A 22,870-nucleotide genomic window follows, 5' to 3' on the forward strand; every position below is an offset into this window, starting at 1 on the left:
TTCCCAGCAGAAGAGGATTTTAATCTGTTATTGTTCATGTCATAAAGTGCTACAGCATGACATGTCCAAGGGCCACAGCATGACCAAGTGGACTTCAGAATGCCCTGATTTTTTAGCTTTTTATCCCACAGAGTCTCCAAGCCCCATCAGAGAGCAAACCATACCTCATTTCCCAAATTGAATTAAGAATACAAAATCCCTCTCATTAAGGGCCATAGTGATTGCAAAAGATAAACAAATCAAGCAATTCAAAGTCCTTTCAAACACCATCTGATAAGCAGGAAATACTTATTACCTTTCAGCCATCAAATCAAGCTAATATTGATGATTTTCTCCATGACCTTCCAAGCACATGAAAGTCAACACACTAAGGTCAACAAGAGGATATCCAAGACAGATCTCTCTCAAGTCCACAAAGGCAAGTAACAAACCACTTCCCTTCCATGTCTCTGGCAAAATTCCTCTCTGCCAATTACAGCAGGATTTTCTAGTTCACCATGTCAGCCATCCTGGACAGACAGTGAAACACAATGGACTCCCTCCTTATTTTCTGCTTTTTCCTCCTTTTAACTGCAAAGTCAATCCATCACTAGGGTATTGTTACCTTCAGGTTCCAGAGCCTAGTTTGAAGCCAGGCAGAAGTGGATGTGCACTGCTTTGGTCTTTGTTCACTTCTCTGGGCTAAGAAGCCTGTTTGAAAATTCACTTACCACAAAGCAGCTCCATATTCAGATGTGCAGCAAAGGGAAAGGGCACTTTGGGATGAATCTCTGTGCATCCAACGGGAGAGAGACTACAGTGGAACAGTGTCAGAACTGCCCATAGATAACTATGCTTTTCAAAAAAAACAGAACAGAGACCTTGGGTTTGGTGTTTGTTTCTTCCCATTTTCAACAAGAAAATATTTTTTCATTGATAAAGAAATATCCCAAAAGCTAAGTGCACTCCATCTTGGGAGATATCCCCTTGTGTGATCACTGGGTACCCTCCCAGAGTGCACTGTGAAACAAGGCAACAGGGTGCACATCATGGAAGTGGTTGTTCAAAACGAGGCACACATGAGACTCCACAGAAGACTCCACCAGTTGTGTTTGCAAAGTATTATACTAGAAAAATATTTCAGCAGATGTGTAGAGAAACAAGATAAACCAGGTGCCTCGAGTTGCCAAAGAGTGGGTGTGAGTCCACCTGTGCCTGGTTAGGACAGGCCCCCTATTACCAGGGGGCCAATAAAGGTGGGACACACACCCACAGAGGTCAGCCCAGTTCAGCTCACTCTCAAGCACTGTATTACCTTTATTGCCTGCATTCTCCACCAAATGTTGCGGGAAGAGCCTTTCTTGCTCCTGAGGCTTGACGAGCTTCTGGCCCCTCTATTGCAGATGTCCAATTTATGTCACAAATGTCCTATTTAAAACCCAGATGCCAAAAGATTTTGCTTCACAAAAGCTGCACCACTCTGTAGCCTGTTCATAAATCGAGCCATGAACCATTTTTGACTTTTCTTCCTTAAAAGGCTATTTCAGAAACACTTCCCTAATATTCTCTGCCTTGATTTTCTACCTCATATATTTACATCCAGTTTGCATCTGTTTATTCCTGTACCAAGAGTGCTCTTCAGCTTGAATAATACTTTTCCCTCTTCTGCTTCTACTTGCAATGCATTCAGGCAATGCCCTCTCTCTGGTCTCTTCCCACTCCCCATTTCACCATGCTGGGAAAGGAAGAACAGACCAAGCACCAGACCTCCCCTCCCATGCCTGCCCTTGTTGCAGAGGAGCTCCTGCCTGCATCAAGAATTGTCCCTCAGCATGGGCCCATGCAGGGGACATGGGCCCATCAAAGAAAGAAACCCAGAGCCCTCCCTGCTCCTGCATGGATACACTCTGAAATTGAGACCATAATTTCTTTGACTTGAGGGCTTTCAAGTTGCTGCAGTACATGAAATTCAATGACGTTTGCTCTTTGCTTAATGAACTCTGAGTGAAGTGCGTGTAGGAATGGAGCTGGAAAGAAGAAGGAAATGGGGTGATGAGGGGGTCAAGCCTGCCCTCCACTTTGGATTTCAGAAATGTTAAACAAGACACAAAGATAAGACATTTCTAGGGCTTGAAAGAGAGGACATACAGCTCAGAAAGGTGACACATACTTGGATCCAAAACCTGCTCTGCAAGCGGAGCCTCCTTTCCTCTGGAGAGCTGCCTGCCCCGTTCAGAGAGGCTGCACATTGAATCTCCTCAGGCAGCATCAGACCTCATTCCCTCTAAAACACACAACCCTTGAGAAAAACAGCTATCAACCTCACAACCCCCCCAGCATCTTCCTGAAATCCCACCAACTTCCCAAGTCACCTGCCACTGCTGTAAACTCCTCTAAAGCCACATGTCCACCAACCCTTGGATGGCAGACAACAGCCTTCCTGACACTGGTATGAAACCATGAGGAAGGCAGAAGGGAGTGCCAAAAAAATGGAACCTGAGACAGTTGGAGGAAATTAATGTTTTATGGCCCATCAGTCAGTGTTTGAACATTTTCTAGAGGAAGGTGATGCCACCTTTGAGAAAAACCAAATTTCACCTTTTGATGATGGAGTGAACCTTAGCCAGAACTGCAAAAATGCACCATTTGTGAGATGGTGACATTTCACACTTGTTCCACCCTGGGAAATGGTTCTACCTGGGGAACAGCTGGGTTTCAGCCTTGATGAATGACTTTTCAAACCCTGGCTGTACTCAGGTGCCAGCAGAGGAAGGGAAGGTGCCTGCAGCCTGTGCTGCGAAGTCCAGTTCCAGAGCAATGAAGTGCTGCAAGGCAGCACCCTTTAAATGGCTCCAACACCCCCAACCTCCACATCTCCACCTGCATCTGCCCCTTCTCACCAATACACAACCAAGTCACTAGCTGCACCCCCAAATCACCTTACTGATATAACTACCATGAGCAGCAGCAGCTCAGCAGCCTGCAAGAGGGAACCACTCCTCCAGCACCCACCTTTCCCCTCAGGAGCCTGCATCATGCCACGGTGCAGCAGTGCTGAAGGACTGAGACCACCAAGCCACCTTCCAGCATCAGGAGACACCTTGTTCACAGCAGGACCAATTTCTGCTACGTGTGCTAACCACAGCAAACCAACCCCATGCTTCTCAGTTGCAGGGGAATCTGCAGGATGCCATCTCTGGCCATAAGCACTTGACAATTTTGTTTCTCCAGAAATACAATTCAGTCCTGAAGCCTTTTTTGTATTTTTCTCCAGTTGTGACATTTTATATTTTTTAAATTCAAGGCTGGCATTATTTTACCGCAACTATCAATCAGGCAACAAGCAAGCAGGGCTTTTTTTTTCTTCCTTTCTTTCTTTGTCTTTCTTTCTTTTTAATGCTTGTTCTATCTCTGCTATATACTTCCTTTCCACACAGAAATATCCCTTCAAAGCTTGATATTATTGAGCAGCTTTCAACCATGCCCAGCAGAGCCATGTATTCTCTGCATTTGTCTGCCTTTGTTTCTAGGAATGAAATACCAATGGCTGAACAGTGTGACTTCATTTCACTCCTTCATTCCAATACTTGTTCTATTTCTATCCCACTGTGTCAAACTCACCTATTGTGAGACCTCACCGATTTCAATTACATCAGGGATTAATTTGTTCCATTGGGTTGAAGCTGTTAATGCAATCCTTGCTGGCTCTAGATTAGAAAAGGCACGGTGGAGACCTCCCTCACAGGCAGTGTGTTTAGCAGCAGTCTTGATCTTCATTTTTGTTCAAAAGTGGGGTTTGGTTTTTTTCTTCCTTCTGTGCCCCTTTGCCCCTCTTTTCACAATCTTCTCCTTCCTTTCTCAATTGCCCTTATCAGAACTGGGTGGTCCTTCTGACTTCCACTGCAACTGGCAAAATGTTGCCTTCCAAAAGCTGCTGCCCAGAGCTTGTGAGGGAGGACGATGCTGAAAGGAAAGTAAGATCCAAAGCCACCCAAGGCCAGGCAGATGTGACCACTCCAGCTTTGGCACCTCAGCTCCCCCAGGATGATTTGGAAGGGTTGCCATGGGTCCCTGCATACCTAAAGGGATCTGCAGATGCTTAGTTCTGCAGCTCCAGTCAGTTGACTGAGGTCTCAAGTGGAGCACTAAGATCCTCCATGTAGCAGGTGGAGATGCTGAAATGCATATTTGTCAATACCTGGCTGTCCGTTCTGGGGTTCCCAAACTGTGACAGAAGATCTAAACAGAGCTTTAAAATGTCCAGGTCTGTGGTCTCATAGGACATCTGTGGTTCCAGTTTAAGGCAATCTCAGCACTCCTGACTTAAGGTTGTCATTTATTGACATGGTTTTGTCTCAGGAAGACACTGATACAGGAAAAGTAAGGGCCCACATGGAAGCAAAGCAGTTCTGCTTCACTCGAGTGCTATAACTCTCCCACAAGATCCACTGCTTTTCTATTTTAAAAGATACAACCTCATCTTATTGAAATTATATTTTTAGGAAATAAGCCAATGATTCCAGAATAATAAGAACAGGAGTTTCAAAAAAGTAAGTAAGGGGAAAAAGAGGCTATCCAAATAAAACCAAACTGATTCCTTTTCAACCAGAAGGCTCAAACAGATTCCTTCTTTGCTTACTGAAATATTTTGAACTTCTGTGATGGTTTCAGGAGGTCACCTAAGGCTTCCATGCGGCATCTCTGTGCAGCCTGGGCTAAAGAAAGCTGCAAGGGTTAATGCTGTAGCTGTCAAAGTCAGCAGACACAAGATGGAGAGGCTCAGGGCTCTCAGGGTCTCAAGGCTCCAAATGTGTCCCCATGATCAGCACCCAGTTTTCTGAAATGCACACATTTCTATTTACTGATGTACTGGTTTTTTGGGTTTTTTTACTGGAAGAAACATAGGGTTAAAGTGGATTAGTATCACCCCACTGCTGATTTATCTCTGCCACTGACCTTAGACCTTGGTGGAGACACCCAGGGACAGGGTGAAGCTCCCACATCCCCTCCAGCCACCTTCTTAGCTCTCATCCCCGTAGGTGCCAAATATTGCTTGAACAGCATTGCCCTGTAACCACTGGGCCTGGACCTGGACAGTGTATCATTACAGCAACCCAAAACCTTGATTCTGGAAGAAATCCTTGCACTTCCCAAGGAGTGAGACCCATCTGCAGGTACATTGGTCTGGACAAGTCCTACATGCAGAACAATCCCACCCTGAGACACAAAACTTACAAAGAGAAGACAGAAGCTGCTCTGGAGGATGTGCTATACAGGAACAGCCTTCAAACAGTCTCAATCTGCAAAAATTACTGCTTGGAAGCCAAAACTTTCCAAAATATTCCCCTTTATGGCTGAGATCTCCTACCGTGGTTTCTCTCCCAGTAGTTTTGCTGGGTTAGAAATAAGCTCTCATCATTGCCACTTCACCACAGTTATTTCCCACACTGTCAAGCTTAATGAGGGAAAAAAAAAACCTAACCCAAACCAAAACAACTCCTCCCCCGACTTCCCTCTCAAGGGTTGCACTCTTGGGGGAAAGTTTCAATATTCATTAATTCCCCACAGGCTCTGCTGTAAATGCAAATGTCCTTAAAGCTTCACATGGGCCATGCACAACCCAGCATCCCTGCATGGCTCTGTGCTGCTGCCTCTGCTCCTCACTGCCGGGGCCCGGACACAACAGCTTTCCAGAAGCAGTGGCAAAGGAAACTGCAACAGAACAGTTGTAGTTCTGTTGCAGTTCTGCAGGACAACCCCAACAACCTCTGAGAGATGATGGATCCACAAAGCCAGCAGCTGGATTTGAGGAGCTTGGCATGCTACACCTGTCTTAACAACAAACACACAAACAAGCAAAACAAACAAAAAAAAAACCCACCACATTTTCTTGATGGAGAAAATACTCCTGCTGAAAGAAACTGACCTGCAGTTCAGGAATTAAAACCCCCCAGCTGTTGAAACTGTTGCAAGCTGTTGTCTGCTTTTCGAGAACTTGAAACATGCTTTCAAGAGACAAAACTTGAGTGGCAGTCCTAAAGCCTCTCCAGCCCAAAACACCCCAAGAGTGAAGCCAGTCCCCAGCAAGGCACCAGCCCTGTAACCACACCCAGCAGCAGAACTTGCTCCCAAACAACTTTAAGGTATTTGCACAAAGCATGGGGCCCTCTGCAAAGGTGAGACACAAGGGGTAAGGGTGCTGCCCCTCCCCTGTCCCCACTGGTCCCCAGCATGTCCCTTCACCCTGTGTCCCCAGCAGTGGTGGAGGAGCCCAGCTTGGCCAGCCTGGTTGGGCTGCAGGGAGCCCAGGGCAGTCCTCCCAGCAGGGTGCTCCCAGGACAAAAGCTACAGGCACCCCACGAAAAATACTTACCAGCAATTTGTTTGTATCTTCAAACAAGTCCCAAGCCCAATTACTGAAAAACCTGCCAGGTTCAAAGCACCTCTGACCTTTTCTCTCCTTCCCTCCATCAGCAGCCACTTCCTCCCCAGGCAGCTGCTCTGGCTGCAAACCCTTTTGGCCCTGGCAGCCGGGCAGAGGGGAAACCCTGAGCCCTCTGCCCTGAAACCAGCCAGGGGTTTTCCAAACCCTGGAAAAACACAGTCATTCACCCCTGGGACTTACAACACAGGTTTAAAGCATGGCCCATTAGGTTCAAGGTGGTATCTCTGGATCTTCTGCTTGATACCAGCCAAGCCCGGGCTTCCATGAAAACGGGAATAAAAGCACAAAGACCCAAGAGGTGCTTGGGAAAACACCACCAGCAGAAGGTGACAGAAGAGCACCAGAGACCCATCTCCCCATAAAAGAAACAAACGTCTGCAGTGGCAGCACAGCTCCTTTCCTCCTGGTCCCCTAACATCCTCCAAGGCACACACAGATCCCTGCTCCCACTGCAGAAAAGCAACTCCCTCTAGGGTAAAACATGGCAACTGTCGAGCAGCACACATAGTTCAGGGCAGGGTTTCCAAAACACCTTTTTCCATTGCGTTTGCAAAGAAAATACAGTTGTGACTAACAACAATCTTCCTGGACTGATCTCACATGAATGGTGGCTTCTCCAGAAGCAACTGATTCAGCAGAGATGCCCGAGGACCTGATTGAATTATCCTGTGCCACTTGTTCTCTATCGAATTTCAACTCTGGAAATCTTTTACTAAGCTCCAACTGGTCCTGCTCCTGCTTATTCTGCCCAGGTAACACCTAGTGACCCTCCACAGGAATGGTGACAAGGGGAAAGGGACCTCCTCAGGTGTCACTCCTCACTCATCCCATGATTTGGCAGCCTCTACACACAACTGGGATATAAGAAATCGGTTGTGACCAAGGACAGGGAGGTTAATCCACCTAACAATAACTGGAGGCCAATGGGGGGATTAACTAGAACTGCAGGAGTCATTCTTCTGGGAATGTTTGTGCTGCTGGTACCTCACTTCTGCCTCATGTTCATTCCCACTCGCCTGCCTCCAGTTTTTTCATGCTTGCTTTTAGGACTGACTGACATTAGCTGCTTGAGACCCAAAATCCCTCCCCTTCTGCATTTACAATGTCTTCTCCATCATTCAACTCTGCATCTGCTTTTCTCCCACCATCTCCAAAAAGAAAGAGGAGACCACCTCCACAGGTTCAGGGCAAATAACAAGCCCACGTTACAGAAACTACCAAAACATCCCTGGAAACTGGTAATCACAGAGGCCTCAATGGTAGCATATCCTGAATACCAACCTGCTAAAATTAGTTATTTTTAAGGGGGAAATTCCCATCTGTCTGGACTGCTCTCTCTTTCAAAGTCTACTTACAGCACCTAATGGGGAAACCCAGCCGGGGACTCAGCCTCACAGAGCTCTGCATCCCAATCCAGAGATAAGAAACCTGTGCCAACAGGGCTGGCATTGCTGAGATCGCTGCTGTGACACCAGGAAGGCTTAGGTTTGGAAATTGTGTTGGAGACACCTGAACAAGAGAGAGCAGGGACAGAAACAACAACACAGCACAATCTGGCAAGACACAAGCTCCCAGGAACAAGCCACTGGGGCTCTCTGGATTCACTGGGACTGGTCTGAGATGCTGCATAGTAACACACTTCAGAGCTTTCAGGAGCCATCAGCAAAGGACACTTTCACACCAAAAAGGTCCCCAACATAAGGCCAAGCTGCTTCTGCTCATGGACACAAGTGGCTGATGAATTCTGCCTAAAAAATTACCCTCACTGCAAACCCCAAGCTTCTCTCTTGAGCTCCATGAGCATTTTCACTCTATCACCTCTGCTCCAGGCTGCTCCGCAGAGCACCCACAAAATCCATCATTAAGAAGGAACAAGAAAAAACCCCGTCACATTTACACTGGTTTGTCAAGGCTCTTCCTCCACCACAGCCAGCCATCACCTGCCACCAGCCACCAAATTTTCCTTCCCCAAAAGTTCTTTGAAACACATTCTCCAACCCTATTATCTCTCCTGTTTATACCACACTCCCTCTATTATCAAGAAAGCTCCAAGTAATTTATAAGGCCACAAGTTCCTGCACTAACAGGGCAATAAATCACATTTATATGTCCCCTTGCCTACTGTTGGGAGGGCTGCAGTGCTGAGTTGACCAGCAGCAGGGCCAGGCAAGAGCACGGTGGCCAGGAGCAGCCACTGCTGTCCCCAAAACCTCCATTCCCCCCAGCACAGGGTTTGCTCAGAGAAGGCAGTTTTGTTCCGCATCAGCAGGATGTTTTGGTGGTTTTTTTAAGCATCCAGAGATGATTCCAGGGCATGTACTACCTCCCTGTGTTTTCCCTATCCAACACCAATACAAACACACACAAAAAAAGTTTTCTTTTTACAAAATCAGACCAAAGGAGGAGGATGTTCTTGGCTATTTTTCTCAAGGAAAAAGTTTGCCCATCTAATAATCCCTAAATGGGCAGTGGGTTGTTGGGCTTTCATGTGTGCCTCTGAACCTCCCCTCACTGTGCCAGGTCATTGGTTTTCTTTTCCACGGAATTGCAAAACCCCTGAATAACAAGGTTTGTGCATGGAAGTGCTGACACAAACCTTAACTACAGCATCCTGAATATGATACCAGAATAAGGACACTCCCTGTGTGGCCCAGCGTATGGATAAATAAAGCATTTCAGCAGCCAGCACCGACAGATCATAAACCTCCCTGAGCATAAATACCAACAACAACCCAAAAAGATTAGAGGGCTTACAGGCAAGGCAGGCCAGAATGATTTAGGGTTGGGGTGGAAGGGTCATTATTGCTGAATAGGTGGGGGCAAGCAGGCCAAAGAAATCAATAAACCATTCTGTTCCCAGGGAAGGAAGGGGCCATGCTAATTGTGCAAACACATTTTCCATTTGTGGATGGCTCACCCAACACAGATGGATGTAGGGAACTAGATGGATATAGGGAACTGGCACTGTCTTGCTGAGAAGCAAGGACTTGCCCCTGGGACACATGCCCCTGGAGCTCAGTCACTCAGAGCTACTCACCTAAGCACCTTGCTGGCTGCTGCTTCAGATGTATGCCAGGCAATGAGCCAGGCAATGCTCATCTCCAAATATATTAATTTAATTTTTCTCTTTTTTTTTAAAATTAATATACATTTGGGATAAGGATCTGAGTTGCTTTCAGCATCACCATGCAGTCAGAGCTTTTCCAGTGCCCAGTTTCAGCACCTTACAACCAACTGATGGCTCCTGCCACCACCGATGATCTCCAAGCACCAGAGACAAACTTTGGGACCAACTTCATCCCTGTTAAACAACCACCACATCAGAGGTGGAAGTGGCCCACAAACTACTCGCAACAAATTGCTGCATCCTGCAGTGAGGATGGACTCAAAGCTCTGCAGGCACACAACCACTGAGCCACCAAATCCAAAAGCAACAAGCAATACCTCCTTTGCCTCTTCTCTCCTCCCCTTTGTTCCTCCCCATTTCCAGTGCTTCTGCCTTTTGTTCCCACTTTCTGTCTAGCAAACAGAGCAATGACAAAAGACTCCAGCTTTAGTGAGTAAAGCCATCTTATAAATTTAATAATTATATGCAATACAAATAAAAATCTATTTGTACCTAATGGGCCAATGCACCTAAAAGCCCTCCTTTGGAAAATACTGCAGGAGGTCATCCAAGGAACCAGTGAACAGTGGGAAGTGGCAATGCCTGTTATTCCCATGAAGAAACCTGAGCTCACAAGCACTTACAGGTGTAAATGGTGGTGTTCTTCATTCCCTGCTCCGGTCCCTCTGTGTGAGCTGACTTTGCAAAGATCTTTAAAGAAAACACTCTTCAAACCAGTTCATAAATTAGATCATGCCTGGGTCATGCCAAGCTTACTACCTGCAGTTCACAGATTTCAATTTTTGGGTGGATCTTGAGAGTTTTTAAAATCAGTTATTTCATCTCCTCTCCAGAAATGAATTCCTCAGTGGTTTCACACATAAAATATTCCTAGGAACAGACAATTCTGCTCCTTATGTACTAAATATCACACAGGGAAGAAAAAAATCCTAAGATTAATATTGAGCCTTATCAAAATTATGGCATAAACCATGTGTTGAATGTAATCCAAACCAAACTGCCAATCTGCCTGCAGGATCAGATATAGCAAACATATGAGCTCAGGGCCAGAAATTAAAAGTTAGGTTTGTTTTCTAGTAGATCTCTATTAGCTGTGCCCCTGCTCAGAAACCTTTACTCTGCAAGAGATGGGCATATGTGGCACTCAGTGCTGTGGTCTGGTAACCACGGTGGTAGTGGATCAAGGATTGGACTTGATGATCTCAGAGGTCCTATCCAACCCATCTGATTCTGTGATATAGGACTTCTTACCTTTCTGCATTGTAGGGAAAAGTTGTTTTGGTTTTCATTTAGATTATTGGTATCCCATTTTCAGGGAACAACTGTCAACATTTTGGGAAAATTATTTTTTAAAATATTTTAAATGGGGGGAAAAAAAGAAAAAGAGGTGTTACAATCACAAAGGCACCTTCTGAGGTTTGGGCTGCTGTGTCCCTGCACAGCTGGTGGGTATCAGGGAAAGGCCAACATCCTGTGCTGCCTCCATCACCAGCCACCAGAGTGCTGTTGAGAGGAAATTTTGGCCAGCAATAGGCATACACAGAGAGGAGACTTTATGACTTGGAGATTCCCCAAGAGCCCTTTCTTAGAACCACAAGTTCATCCTGGTGCCAGCAGCAGTGTACCTCCATCCAGACATCCCATTCCCCCTGCTCTCCAAGCATCCTTCTGCAAAGGGACCTGCAGGAGCAGCCAGATCCCTCGGGGTGCCCAGGAAACAGGATCAACAGTTCCCTGTTTGGTCTGGGAATGCCTATAGCTCCCCACTTCCCTGGGACTGCCATCCAGCTGACAGAGCAGCTCTGCCAGCTCAGCCTTGCTGGCCCCGTGTCAGAGTGAGACCAGATTTGCTTTAGAAGTGGCACCTCCTGACTGAACCTGGTGGTGTTCAGCTTCCTGGCACACACAGTGATGGTGCATGCTGGAGAAATTAGGCTCCCAGAAAGAAATGGAAGCTGAGCAAATATTCAGTTTTCATCTTTGCTCAATTCAAACAGCAACTGAATTTTAGTTGCCTGCTATTTCAACACCAACAGCAGAAAAGCAAGCTTGCTGCCTCTCTGGCAGACTGTTCCCATTTATCTGCTCCCTCTCCAAACCAATGAGGGCAGCCTGGCCCACCCAGGCCTCAGAGGCACCTCAGTGATGTTCACACTTCCAGGGTCAGGAGACAGGATGATATTCTCAGGGTGCCCTGGGGACAGTCCCATCCTGTCCCCTACCCTGCTAGGGTTTTGGTGGCTCAGCTGCACCTCTGCAAACCCAGCAAAACACTGGAGCACACACATCAGTTGCCACATCTGTGCCTGCAGGCATCAGCACATCTGTCAGAAAGCATCCCTGCAAAGCAACAGAAATAACTAATGGTCAGTTTGGCTTGCAAGTCAGAAGAGTTTCTTCCTTGGGGCTGGGATAACCTGGAAGAAATCCTTCGGTGTGAGGGGGGTGAGACTGGTCCAGGTTGTCTACCTCAGCCCTGGAAGTGTCAAGGAAGGATGGGTTGGATGGGGCTTGGAGAAACCTGGGCTGGTGGGAGGTGTCCCTGCCCATGGCAGGGGGTTGGAACTGGATGAGCTTTGCTTGAATACAAAACACACACATGCAGAGTGGACCCTCTGGTGCCTGTCAGAGCTGCCCTCACTCCTCCCTTCCAAGCTAGGATGGACCAACCTTGCTGTCCACTGAAAACTCTGCTGTAGGAACATGCAGGTTCCCTTCAGTACCACATCCCTCCCTGTCCCTCAGTGAGGCTGGAGTGTCCCACAGCACAACACCCAACTTCCCATCTCATTTTAGGTGAAGTTTGCAGAACTGCCTGCTCCCTGGGATAAAAATGCCACCATGCAGGCAGCACCAAACAGTATTCCTGTAAAATGCCCCGAGAATCAGAGCTGCTGGTTTTTCTATTGATTGCTGGGGGGCTGTTTGCTATTCTGATCTCAGCTGGTTGGAAGTCTCCCCAATCACTGCAAGGTCGTGACCACAGGGTCAGAAACCTGCGCGACATACATCATAATTTATTTTACAGCCAATCAATACAGCAGTACACCATGCAGCCTTACAGTACAGCCTCACGTTCAGGGACTGATGCTGCTCATGCAGGAGCATAACCTTACGGCCTGGAAGCTTATGGAGGTCAAAATCAGTTTTAATTTTAGAGTTGGGATTCACAGTTGGGAGCACTCATCCCACACACTGTTAGGTTGCACATTGGTATAATTGAGTTAAATTGTACATTTGAATCCAACTTGGGAAAATAAATATTAGCATCAGTTCAGGCTGGTGTCTGACAATTGGAGAGGAGAAGCCCATGGGGCAGCACAGAGAGCAAGGTGCCCAGGGTTTGCAGGGAAGGAGATCACCCCAGCCCCACCAATGTGTGTGGGAACCCACAGCCAGTGCCGTGCCAGCATCCCCGAGAATCCCACTCTTCAAACAGAGACAGAGAAGCAGCAAAATGTCTTTCTACCGGTATTATTTTTCATCCCATTCTCTAGTTTGTATTTCTAGGGCTTCATATTCCACCAGTCAAGACCATGGTCACCCAGCATGCATGTTGCAAGTTCAATTATTTCCCAGGCTCATCCCCACTCCCTGAATTTTTCTGTTAATTCTGGATTGCTGCAGAAGCCTAGTTCAGTGTATTCCAAATGATACAACAGCTTTTTAACAAGCTGTCCTTAAAAATGATGCCAAGGATAGTAGTTCAGCAGGAAAGGAAAGAAAAGGATCTGAAATATGTAGCAAGAGAAAAAGAGGCACTAGGATGAATAAGGAGTGCTGGAAATACCTTGTAGGTAGAGCAATCCACTCTTAATTTGCATTCTGGTGTTTGCTGCCATGCACTTTGCAGTTCCCTGGGACCTTCAGCAAGGTTTAGGGTTCACCAGTCTTAATGTGATTTGGGTTATAAAACATTAAGAGAGGACTGACAGCAGCCCCTTGGTGTGTGTGTGTGTCCCCATTACTGGCAGGATCCAGCCCCTCAGCTCAGCCACTGCTCAGAAGGGACAAGCCCCAGCCCCCCAGGATCCCCAGAAGGCACTGCCCCACCTCCCATCTTCACATGGGGTGAGACCAAGGGCCATATGACAGAGAGGAAGACCTCATGGGTTCTTCCCTGTTTTTTATTCCATTTCAGCCACTCCCCAAGGCAGGGGCTGCAGTTACCCATCACCACAGCCTCCAATCTCCCCCCTTTCCTCCCATCTTGCTTACAAAGACAAGTTCAGCTGAGCTGGCTTCACAAGTGGCCTTGATGGACAAGCACACAGCTATGGCTCTGAGGAGCAGCGCCACACCAAGCAGGAGGATACTGTTAGACCCTGTTACAGCACACTCTAAGGTCAGTATGTCAAAGGCATTTCATACTTCCCAGCAGCACTACCCCTTCTCCACCAGCTGCAGCAGAATAAAGCAAATAACCGCGGGGCACAAGCGTAGCCTGGCAAAGGGATGGTGCTGTGCCGGGGAGGATGTGCTGACACTAGGTGGAAAGCCCTGTGATTTATCTTGAAATCCAGCTAGCTGTGTGGGCAAAATAGGCAGGGAGGTGTCAAAGCCCAGCCCCGTGTCAAAGCAAGGCGGTGAGCACAGTGCCGGGACAGGAACCCCCCGGCCTGCCCCTGGCCGAGGGAAGATTGGCAGAGAGCTCCCCCCCACCCCAGCCCCGGTACGGCCAGGAGCTCGCACAAAGGGAAACACGCAGACCATGACAGGCTGAGCCTCCTCCTTCCTCGCTCTGTTCCCCTTTCTTTCTCTTCATGCTATGGCGAGGCTGCTGAATGCCAATAGGAAAATACTTCGGCAGAGCCAGACAGTCTTTTCTATTAGATTTTTTTTTCCCTTCTTACTTTCCTCCAGCTGCTCTGCTGGATGCCTAATCCTCTATGGACATCTGGAGAGGTACCAGAACACAGAAGCAACATACCAGGTACACAGCGTAACCCATGGCTCTGCCTAATTCTGCTTGTACCTGCTGTTATGACCCAGCAGGTGACCAAGACACAAAAAACAAGGGAAGGAAAGAAAGAAAAAAAAAAGAAAGGCTTAGACCTGTTGAGGCCACAGATTCCCACGTGAAAGCCTCCCTGGTCTCAGCAGCAGAGCAGAGGAAGGTCAGACCTTGCAGCACAGGGGCCATGTGCAGGGCTGACTGGCAGGAAGGTTCCGAGGTGCTTCTTTGTGGCCCAGGACTCCCACCAGACATGGAGTCACCTGCCCCAGCCTGCCTTGGACCCCAGCAGTTTGTACAGACCCTCGAAGACCCTGCTAGCAGCTGTCCATCCTCATGTCCCCCTGCCCAGGCACCACCAGCAGCCTCTTTTTTTCTTTTTTTCTTTTTTTTCTTTTTTCTTTTTTTTTTTTTCTTTTTAAAATCACATTCCTCCATGAAGCCATTTTTCACCTGCTTTTATCACAACTGATACCTGAAGTGTCTTTATCTGGGGAAAATCAAAGCAAAAGCAGACATTGCTCAGGAAAGGTGGAGAGGAAAGAACAGGAGAGGGGTTTTCTGAGATTCTACGGAATGGAAGAGACCCATAAATACACTCCTAAGGATCTGGGAAGTAGCTTTATAGATCCACAAAAATGATTTTTCAGCCCCAGGGGAGTGTTTCTCTCCAGCTCAGCCTCCCACAGTGGAGGCAGATATCCGTTCGCCCTTCTGCTCAGCTCAGTGCTATCAGCTTACAGCAAAATCAAATCTTCTGAGTGGCCACCTGGGTCCCCCAATGCTGTTCATCCTACCTGAGCCCCAGAAAGCCCATGGTGGTCCCCTCATCTCACCACCACCACAGAACTTACATTGTCTGCATCAGCCCATCCCAAAGACCCCTGAAGTGCTTGGGAAGCATCGCCCTTCACCCATTCTGCTCTTTGCTTTCCTGCCTCAGCAGACTACAACCAAGCTGCTCCACAAGCAGAAAACACCAAGGGGGCTGAGAGGGCACCCCTCCTGGAAACCCAGCACTGCTCCAAACCTGGCACTGCTTGCCTCTGTCTAGTCCTGTCTCTGCTGAGTGCAATAAGGAAGGTACAACATGATTTAAATGTAACAACCAGGTTGGGTCCAGCTGTCTCAGAGGAAATCTGAACCTCACACCTACTGTATCATTCTACAAACTCTACTTAGCAACAGAAAAATCTTTCTCTATTTCTCTGGAGCACCTTGCACATCTCTAGAGCTCTGGAAATCCAAACTGCAACACTGGCAAGGGTGTGGATCAAAGACTCTGAACAGAAGCCCTGCTATGCTGCCCATGGCCACAACACATCCAGAAAACACCAAGTCCCAAAACACTGATGGAGTTCATGTTTCTTTCTGCCTCCCTGAGATGGGAACCAGGAAACCAGCTCTGTTCCTTGCAAACCTTCCTGCTAAGCATGTATTTGAGGGGTCTTCTGGCAGAAGACCTGTCCCAGTACACTGATGGGCTGGGGGTGGTGAGAAGCAAAGGCAGCTGCATCTGCACTCAAGCCAAGCTAATCTCATCTCATTTCTCCCAAGGGAGAATCAGAGGTTTCAACAGGCTTCTGCCACTCAGCAGGGCTATGCTTCCCCAGCCCAGGTACTGCTCCAAGGTTTATCCTCTTCTTCCACAAGCCTGAGATCTCCAAAGACCAGGAACCAGGAGCAGGGTGTGAGGGGCAGCTTCAGGACATAACACATGGTAGACTGGTGCAACGAGTCAGCAGGGGAAAAATAAAATCCCTTGTGGGAAACAGTAGGGTCATTCCTGGAGAGCCAGGGATTTTAGACAGTAAAAAATTATTTAATATGCAACTGAATCCTGTGGGTCACAGACCAGCAGAGCCACACGAGCAGGCACTACACCCTCCATAACAAATCTATCAGTGGCACAGACACAGAGCCATTTGCCATCTCATTAAATCCAGCCTGTGATGGGATCATGCCCTTCATCAACACCACTGAGCTCCTCCTCTAATTAAATCAGGGTTTGCTTATGCAGTTTCTCTTGTCTTCTCAATGGCTAATAATTAAGAGTTGGCTGGGGTCAGAAAAGTCAACTTCCCAGAGTTTCACTGACCTTCTTTGCCATATTTTGTCCTTCATACCATCATTTCTACAACCTGTGAGTCAGCAGCCTTAGCTGTCACCAGGAGGGAAGGGTGAGCAGGGCTCCTGGCCCCAACATCACATCACACCTGCAGCCAGGAGCCCCATGGCAAGGCAAGTTGGCCAGGTTGTGACAAGGACCTGGCTTGTCCAGAAAAGTGTCCCTGGTACCATTCAGAGGCACTCATGTCTGAGTGTCCCCAGGAAGGATGGCTGTGGAGGGAGCAGACAGGGAGAAGGTTGGGAGCTGCTCAGCAGGCTCACACCTCTGACATGCTGCACGCAGCTTCACCAGACCACAGGATCTGGCTCACTGAACACATGGAAGCAACACTCTTCTGTGTCTCAATTTACAAAGCCTCAAACAATAACTTTCTGTGCTGCACAGGAACTTAGGAGAAACATAAGTTGCTATTGGCATGGCGTGTGGCTGCCTTCCTCTTACACAACACCAGCATATGTGAAAATAGCCCGGTGCTGCCTAGCGTGCTCCTCTGACCTCCTCTTTGCTTCTGGATCAGATTCCAAAGCTGGATCTTAACCTACAAGGGCCAAAAAAGCAAAGGATTTGGCCCTACCAGGGACCTCTTCTTTATCTAAGAGAGATGCACTTTGTGTAGAAGAACATGCTGAGGTTTATGTATCAGGGCAGGGAAGAGATGGAGGCAGCATTCCCCTCCACTCCCCAGCAACGCTGTCACTCCAGCTGACAATGCGCTGGAGGTGGCCCAGGAGCAGAAGAGCTGGAAATTCTTGCAAACCAGGGCAGCAGCCCAAACCTTGCATGCTACTGCTCTGACTACACCAGAGCTACCTCTAGCCCTCATCTGCTCTGGTAAAAGAGGACCTCTGAGCTCCTAAGGTCTCATGTCCCTGACCTCCATGTCCTAAGGGCCACCAGGAACACCAAAGCTGGCACAGCATGGGAGATCCACTCTATCCACACAAAATGTTCCTGAGGTTTCTTGTCCATGTGAAGACTGACTCCAAAGCCAAACCCAAAACTGCTCTAACACACAGGGGACAAATTGCTCCTGCAAGTGTGAAAAGGCAGCAGAACAATCAAGTTGGAGGATGCTAAAGGTAAGGAACAAAGGAGAGTTTAATAATCAGCAGTGAAAGGGCATCCCTAAGAACAACCTGCATAAATAAATTAATCTCTCCACTGTCTCCAAGGATATCTAATGTCCCTGGCTGCCTTTGGGACTACAGCAACCCCAAGCAGCTGAGGAACTTCCCAAAATTCAAGAGAAGAAAACAAGATGGGGACATTGCTGCCACAAGGGAAGGGACAGGAGAACAAGCTGTCCTCCTCACAGTCCTGCAAGGTTCAGGGTTGCTCTTATGGCCATGCTAGTTGGCAGCCACCATCACCCATTGCCTGCACCTCAGCAGTGCTCCCCTCTGACCCACCATGTATTATTCCCTGGTGTTCCTTGTTAGAAATGTCACCTGAAGCTCCAGAGTCCAACTCGTTTGGGAGTCTAAATCCTGCTCCTGAAAACTCAACATTCCTCTCACAACCCCATGGTTCAGGCTGGGAAACACCCCTCCAAGTGCTGCCACAACCTGCCTCACAGTTGATGCTACACCTGAGGTGGTCACACACAGGTGGCTGCAGAGGGAGGAATGGGGCCTAGGAGAAAGCTTTTATCCAGCAGCTGAGCTGCCACACCACCTAACAGCAGGCAGCTTGCACATCAGCATGTCCTCATCTTTGTACATGAGTAACAAAGACCTGAGCCATGATATTTTGCCTGAAAATACTTCCAACCTCAAAGCATGCTGGAGGGATTTTTACCTTCACAGGCAGAGCACAGGGTAACAGTTGGCAGCAGATGAGAGTAATTGTAAGACTAATACATTGGATGACCTGTGGATCATGTCTTGCATGGGAGGGCAAAAGGTGGCCTTAGAATATAATCCATTTCAGGTGCTCCTGAATCTCCCCAATGCAACACAGAGCCTTTTAAGCAAAACTAAACAACTTCCTTTAGCCTAAATAAATATTAAACCTAAGTGATGCATTAATTTACTCTGGTTCACCAAAGGCTAACTCCTACCCAAACTGATCATAATAAAAGAAATCCTATAATCCCTTGCTCCCATTCAGGCTCAAAACATGTAATCCCGTGAATAAATCCAGAAAGAAAGTGTAACAAAATGGACAATAAAAACTTACAGCATTCACATCTTTTCATCTACCATTAATACTGTAAGCACTCACTCGAAGGCCCTTGAGTATGACTAATCTAATGTTTTGGCTCCCAAAGCTCATCATGGGGAGAGCTCGCCTCTTGGAGTAACACCCAGGGACATTCGACGCCCCTCCAGCCATGGCCCAGGACACCTCCTCAGCGCCCATCCACAGTGAGGGCCAGCCTCAAGTTCACAAAATGCTGCAAAATCAGCGCGAAATGGAGAAAAGTATGGTTCTAATAGCACCAGAGCATAGAGCTTTGCTTTTTTTTTCCTTTTTTCTTTTTTTTTTCTTTTTTTTTGGTTTTTTATTATTATTTTATTGCTTTGGAAGCCTGCGAGCTCCAACTGTATAAATGCCAATAACTTCCCAAGTTTTAAGGCTGCTGAAGTAAGAGATCAGATTTTAGCAAGTGCTTTCCAGGCAGCCAGCCAAACTTTTTCTGATTCACTAAAAGCACCAACGGGAGGGGAAGGGAGGGGGGGTGGAGGGCTGATTAACTTCAGTTACCGCACAAGCACAAAAAAATGTGTCCCCGCTGCAGTGGGTGCTGTCGCTGCGAGCCCTGAGCAGCCTGATATTCCTTGGGCTTGAAAAAAAAAGGAAAAAAAACCAAAACACATTGGAGACATCCAGCAAACACCTTCCAACCATGGGGTAATTTGCAGCTGTGGATCCCTCTCCTGATGAGGAGGCTGCTCCTTTGAGGGGAGGCTCTGCTGGTGTTAGGTTCAAGATGCAGTTTTCAGAGGGGGTGAGGGGGAAAAAAAGCGCCATGACTGGGAATTTTTTAGGGTGAAGGAGCAGGGAAAGGGGCTGGTTTGGGATTTAACTTGGCCAGAGGGACCTCTCCAAGGCTGGGCTTATCATGACCCATCTCTCACTGCTGTCAGGTATCAGTGAGAGGACAAGCAGGTGCAATCCCAGCCAAAGCACCACGCGAGGCCAAGAGGGTGGCATGAATGGTCCCCAACCCCAGTGGAACAGTGGGCTGGAGCCACCTGCTCTGCCTGGCCCTGCAGGTGGGTCTGCTCTGGAATGCCCAGCTAAAATCCACAATACAGGGAGATGCATGGACCCAGGGTTGTCTGTCAGGGGGCTGGTATCCCCAGCCACCGTCCCCATCCCGTGGGCACCCGGGCTGCAGAGCCTCACCGCTCGGGGTGTTCTTCCAACGGCTTCATTCCTGCCGAGGCAGGATCAAAGGCAGGATCTGACTTGGACGGCATTCTACTGAATAATAGGGAGGGAGCAGACAGCCTCGTTCTCCTGGCTCGGGGAACTCATGTTTTTCAAAGTATCAGTTTTTGGGAGTAAGTTCCCTCGGAGGGAGGGGGAGAAAAGAGGAAAAAAAAAAAAAAAAAAAAAAAAAAAAGAGGGCTAAGAGGAGCGCCTGCTCTTCCAAGGCAAGTGCATCAATCAACATTGTGCAAGGAGGAGAGTCCAGCACTCCCTCTCACATCATTAGCCAGGCTAATGCACTCCAGAGGATCCCGCTACCGGCGCAGCGCCCGCGCCCCAGCCCGCTCCGGGCGGCGGAGCCGGCACCAGCGGCCACCAAAAAGGAGCTTAGTGGAAGAGCAGCCCCTTCCCAGGGCCTGTGACACTCCAGCATCTGGCGCAGCGATCAGTTTAATACGTCTATAAGAAAAAAACCAAAAAACCTAGAGGGGAAAAAAGTGAAAGCCCTAGCCAAAACTGCCTGGCACTCCGAGGTCAGCACGCCGCCTTTGTTTCTATTTTATATCCAAAAGTCAAAGAGGACAGAAAGGACACGTACCTGTACCTGAAAGCACAGCAGCAGGAAATGTAAACATCTGGAGAGGAGAAAAAAAAAAGCAACAAAAGATCAAATGAGGCTGTAAAACGGTTAAAGTTGATTTTTTTTTCTTTGTTTTGTTTTTGTTTGTAATTTTTTAAAGGGCGCAGAGCGATGCTCTGCTTGTAAGAAGGCTCGGATCCCCATTACCACCTGGCTGCAATGAAAACGTAGCCGGAGCCTCAAAAATGAAAGTTGTTGGTTTTTGTTTTGGTTTTTGCTTTTTTTGTTTGGTTGGTTTTGGTTTTTTAAGAAAAACGATATAAAAATGTAAAAAAAAAAAAAAAAATTTTAAAAATACTGAAAAACATGCCGTAATCCTTACAGGCAAGTGCAGGCTGAGAGCAGTGAATACATCGCTGGGCGAGGTGAGGGGGGAGGCCGGTGGCTTCACGCTAGCGGAGTGCAGTCCCCCACCGCCTCCCTGACATGGGAGCGATCCGGCTGGAGAGCTCCGCTCCCTTCCGCGCCGCTCCGCGCCGCTCCGCTCCGCCGAGAAGTTGTGGTACCGCCCGCTTTGCCTCCGCCGAGTGACTCGCTTAGGCATCAGCTCTCCTCTCCCCCTGTCTCTCCTCCTCCTCTCCCTCTCTCTCTCTCCGCCTTTGGGGGGGATGAAGGTGCTTATTGTCAGTAACTTCCGATCATCAGCAAGTGCCCCCCCGCCGCTCCCCCGGGCCAGCCCTGCGAGGCGGATAAAGCCTCCCGGCGGCCCCGCGCGCGCTCCGCGCCCCGATCCGCTCCGGCGGCATGGCGATGCGCAGGGCGCGGAGCGGGAGGCGGGACCCACCCGGGCAGCCCCCGCGGGCTGGCACCGCCTGCGTGGAGGGGGCACCGCCTGTGTGGATGGGGCACCGCCCGCGCAGCCCGCCCGGGAGGGCAGGGGCGGCGAGGAAAGTATTTTTTTTTTAATTTTATTATTATTATTATTATTAAAAAAAAAAATAAAGGTGAGGGGGAGCTAGCGGGGGTGCAGCGGGGCCCCTCGGCGCCCGGCCCGACGGAGCGGACAGTGCCGCTGCTGGCCCGCCCCGTCGGGGAGCACACACACCCCCCCAGACCCGCCGCCCCGCTCCGCGCCCCTGCCTGTGTTAGGTCCCTCCGCGCTGACCGAGGCTGGAGCCGGAGGGCTCGGCCCGGTGAGCTCTTACCTCCGGGCGGGCAGGAGCGCACCCCGGCCCCGGCGAGCCCCGAGCGAGAGGCAGCGAGGCCCCGGCGAGCCCCGGCGCTGCCCTCCCCCTCTGCCCCCCCACTCCTGCCGCCCCCGGCCCCTCCGCCGGTCAGGCTGGCCCGCACCGCGCCCGCCCGGGCCCGCGATGCCAGCCCCGCTCCCGCGGCGGGGCATTGCCGGAGAGGTCGGGGTGCCGGGGCTCTCCCGGCCCTGCATGGGCGCTCCGACACAGCTCGCCTGCCCTCCAGCGGCCACTCCGCCGACCCGCACCCGCAGGAACGCTCGTGCAGGCCGCGCTGGAGCCGAGCGGGCTTCCCCCGCCTGGGCTTTTGCTTCAGGTAAAGAAAAAATTTCACACGCTGAGAGCGTGCGGTAACTCTTTCCCCGACTTCGAAAGCTCGTTTATAGCAGAAAAAAATGCCAGGAACTGTTAACCTCCACACATAGTCTAACTCTCCGAAGAGAGCCTAACGTCAGTTAACACCTTATTAAGTGAGAACATAACCATAGCTCGTAACTCCAAGCTTTCCAAATTCTCCACTCAAATAACAGCGCACATTGGGGAGGCATGTTGGGTCCTGCTGCTCCCAAGTCTGCAGGGACCGAAGTGCTCGTTCCCCCCATGTTCTCAGCCAGAAATCAAGCAGCATCTTAAATCCCTAGAGTTAACCACAGGGAACCCTTCAGACACCAGATCAGTGTTTTTCAGCCTATAGCTTCAGGCCCAAGAGGCATAGAAAACATTAAGAAGTTTGAAAATAATGACCAAAGAAGCTCATCTAAAATCTCCACAACTGTGGAGATTTTACACGTGATACATGTGTAAACATGTAAAACAACATGTAAACGTGTAAAACAACACGTGATACATCAAATGGACTTCACACTTCTGGTCTTATGGAACCACAAGTCAAATAAAAAAAAAAAAAAAAAAAAAAAGGAAAAGAAATGCAGACCAGAGTCAATTACTGATGCCATCATTATCAGTGGCACCGTGCAGTCCTGTCAGGGCAGTCCCACAGCTGCAGGTGAAAAGGCTGTCTCCAAGGTC

At 48.8% G+C, this 22,870-nt stretch overlaps 1 protein-coding gene across 1 annotated transcript in view; it reads right to left on the bottom strand.

Moving 5' to 3' along the window:
• The window catches only part of FGF18 (fibroblast growth factor 18), a 68,280-nt gene extending 47,146 nt beyond the window's left edge, over positions 1–21,134 (bottom strand). Inside the window, exons 1-2 of the mRNA XM_008498725.2 lie at positions 20,977–21,134; positions 20,613–20,649 (exon numbers count right to left, since the gene is read on the bottom strand). Coding sequence (XP_008496947.1) covers positions 20,613–20,649; positions 20,977–21,008 — 69 coding nt within the window. The 5' untranslated portion in view covers positions 21,009–21,134. The remainder of the gene's footprint in view (positions 1–20,612; positions 20,650–20,976) is intronic.
• Positions 21,135–22,870: the final 1,736 nt, after the last annotated feature.

This window comes from Calypte anna, chromosome 13, assembly GCF_003957555.1.
Source record: "Calypte anna isolate BGI_N300 chromosome 13, bCalAnn1_v1.p, whole genome shotgun sequence".
Classification (NCBI taxonomy): Eukaryota; Metazoa; Chordata; class Aves; order Apodiformes; family Trochilidae; genus Calypte; species Calypte anna.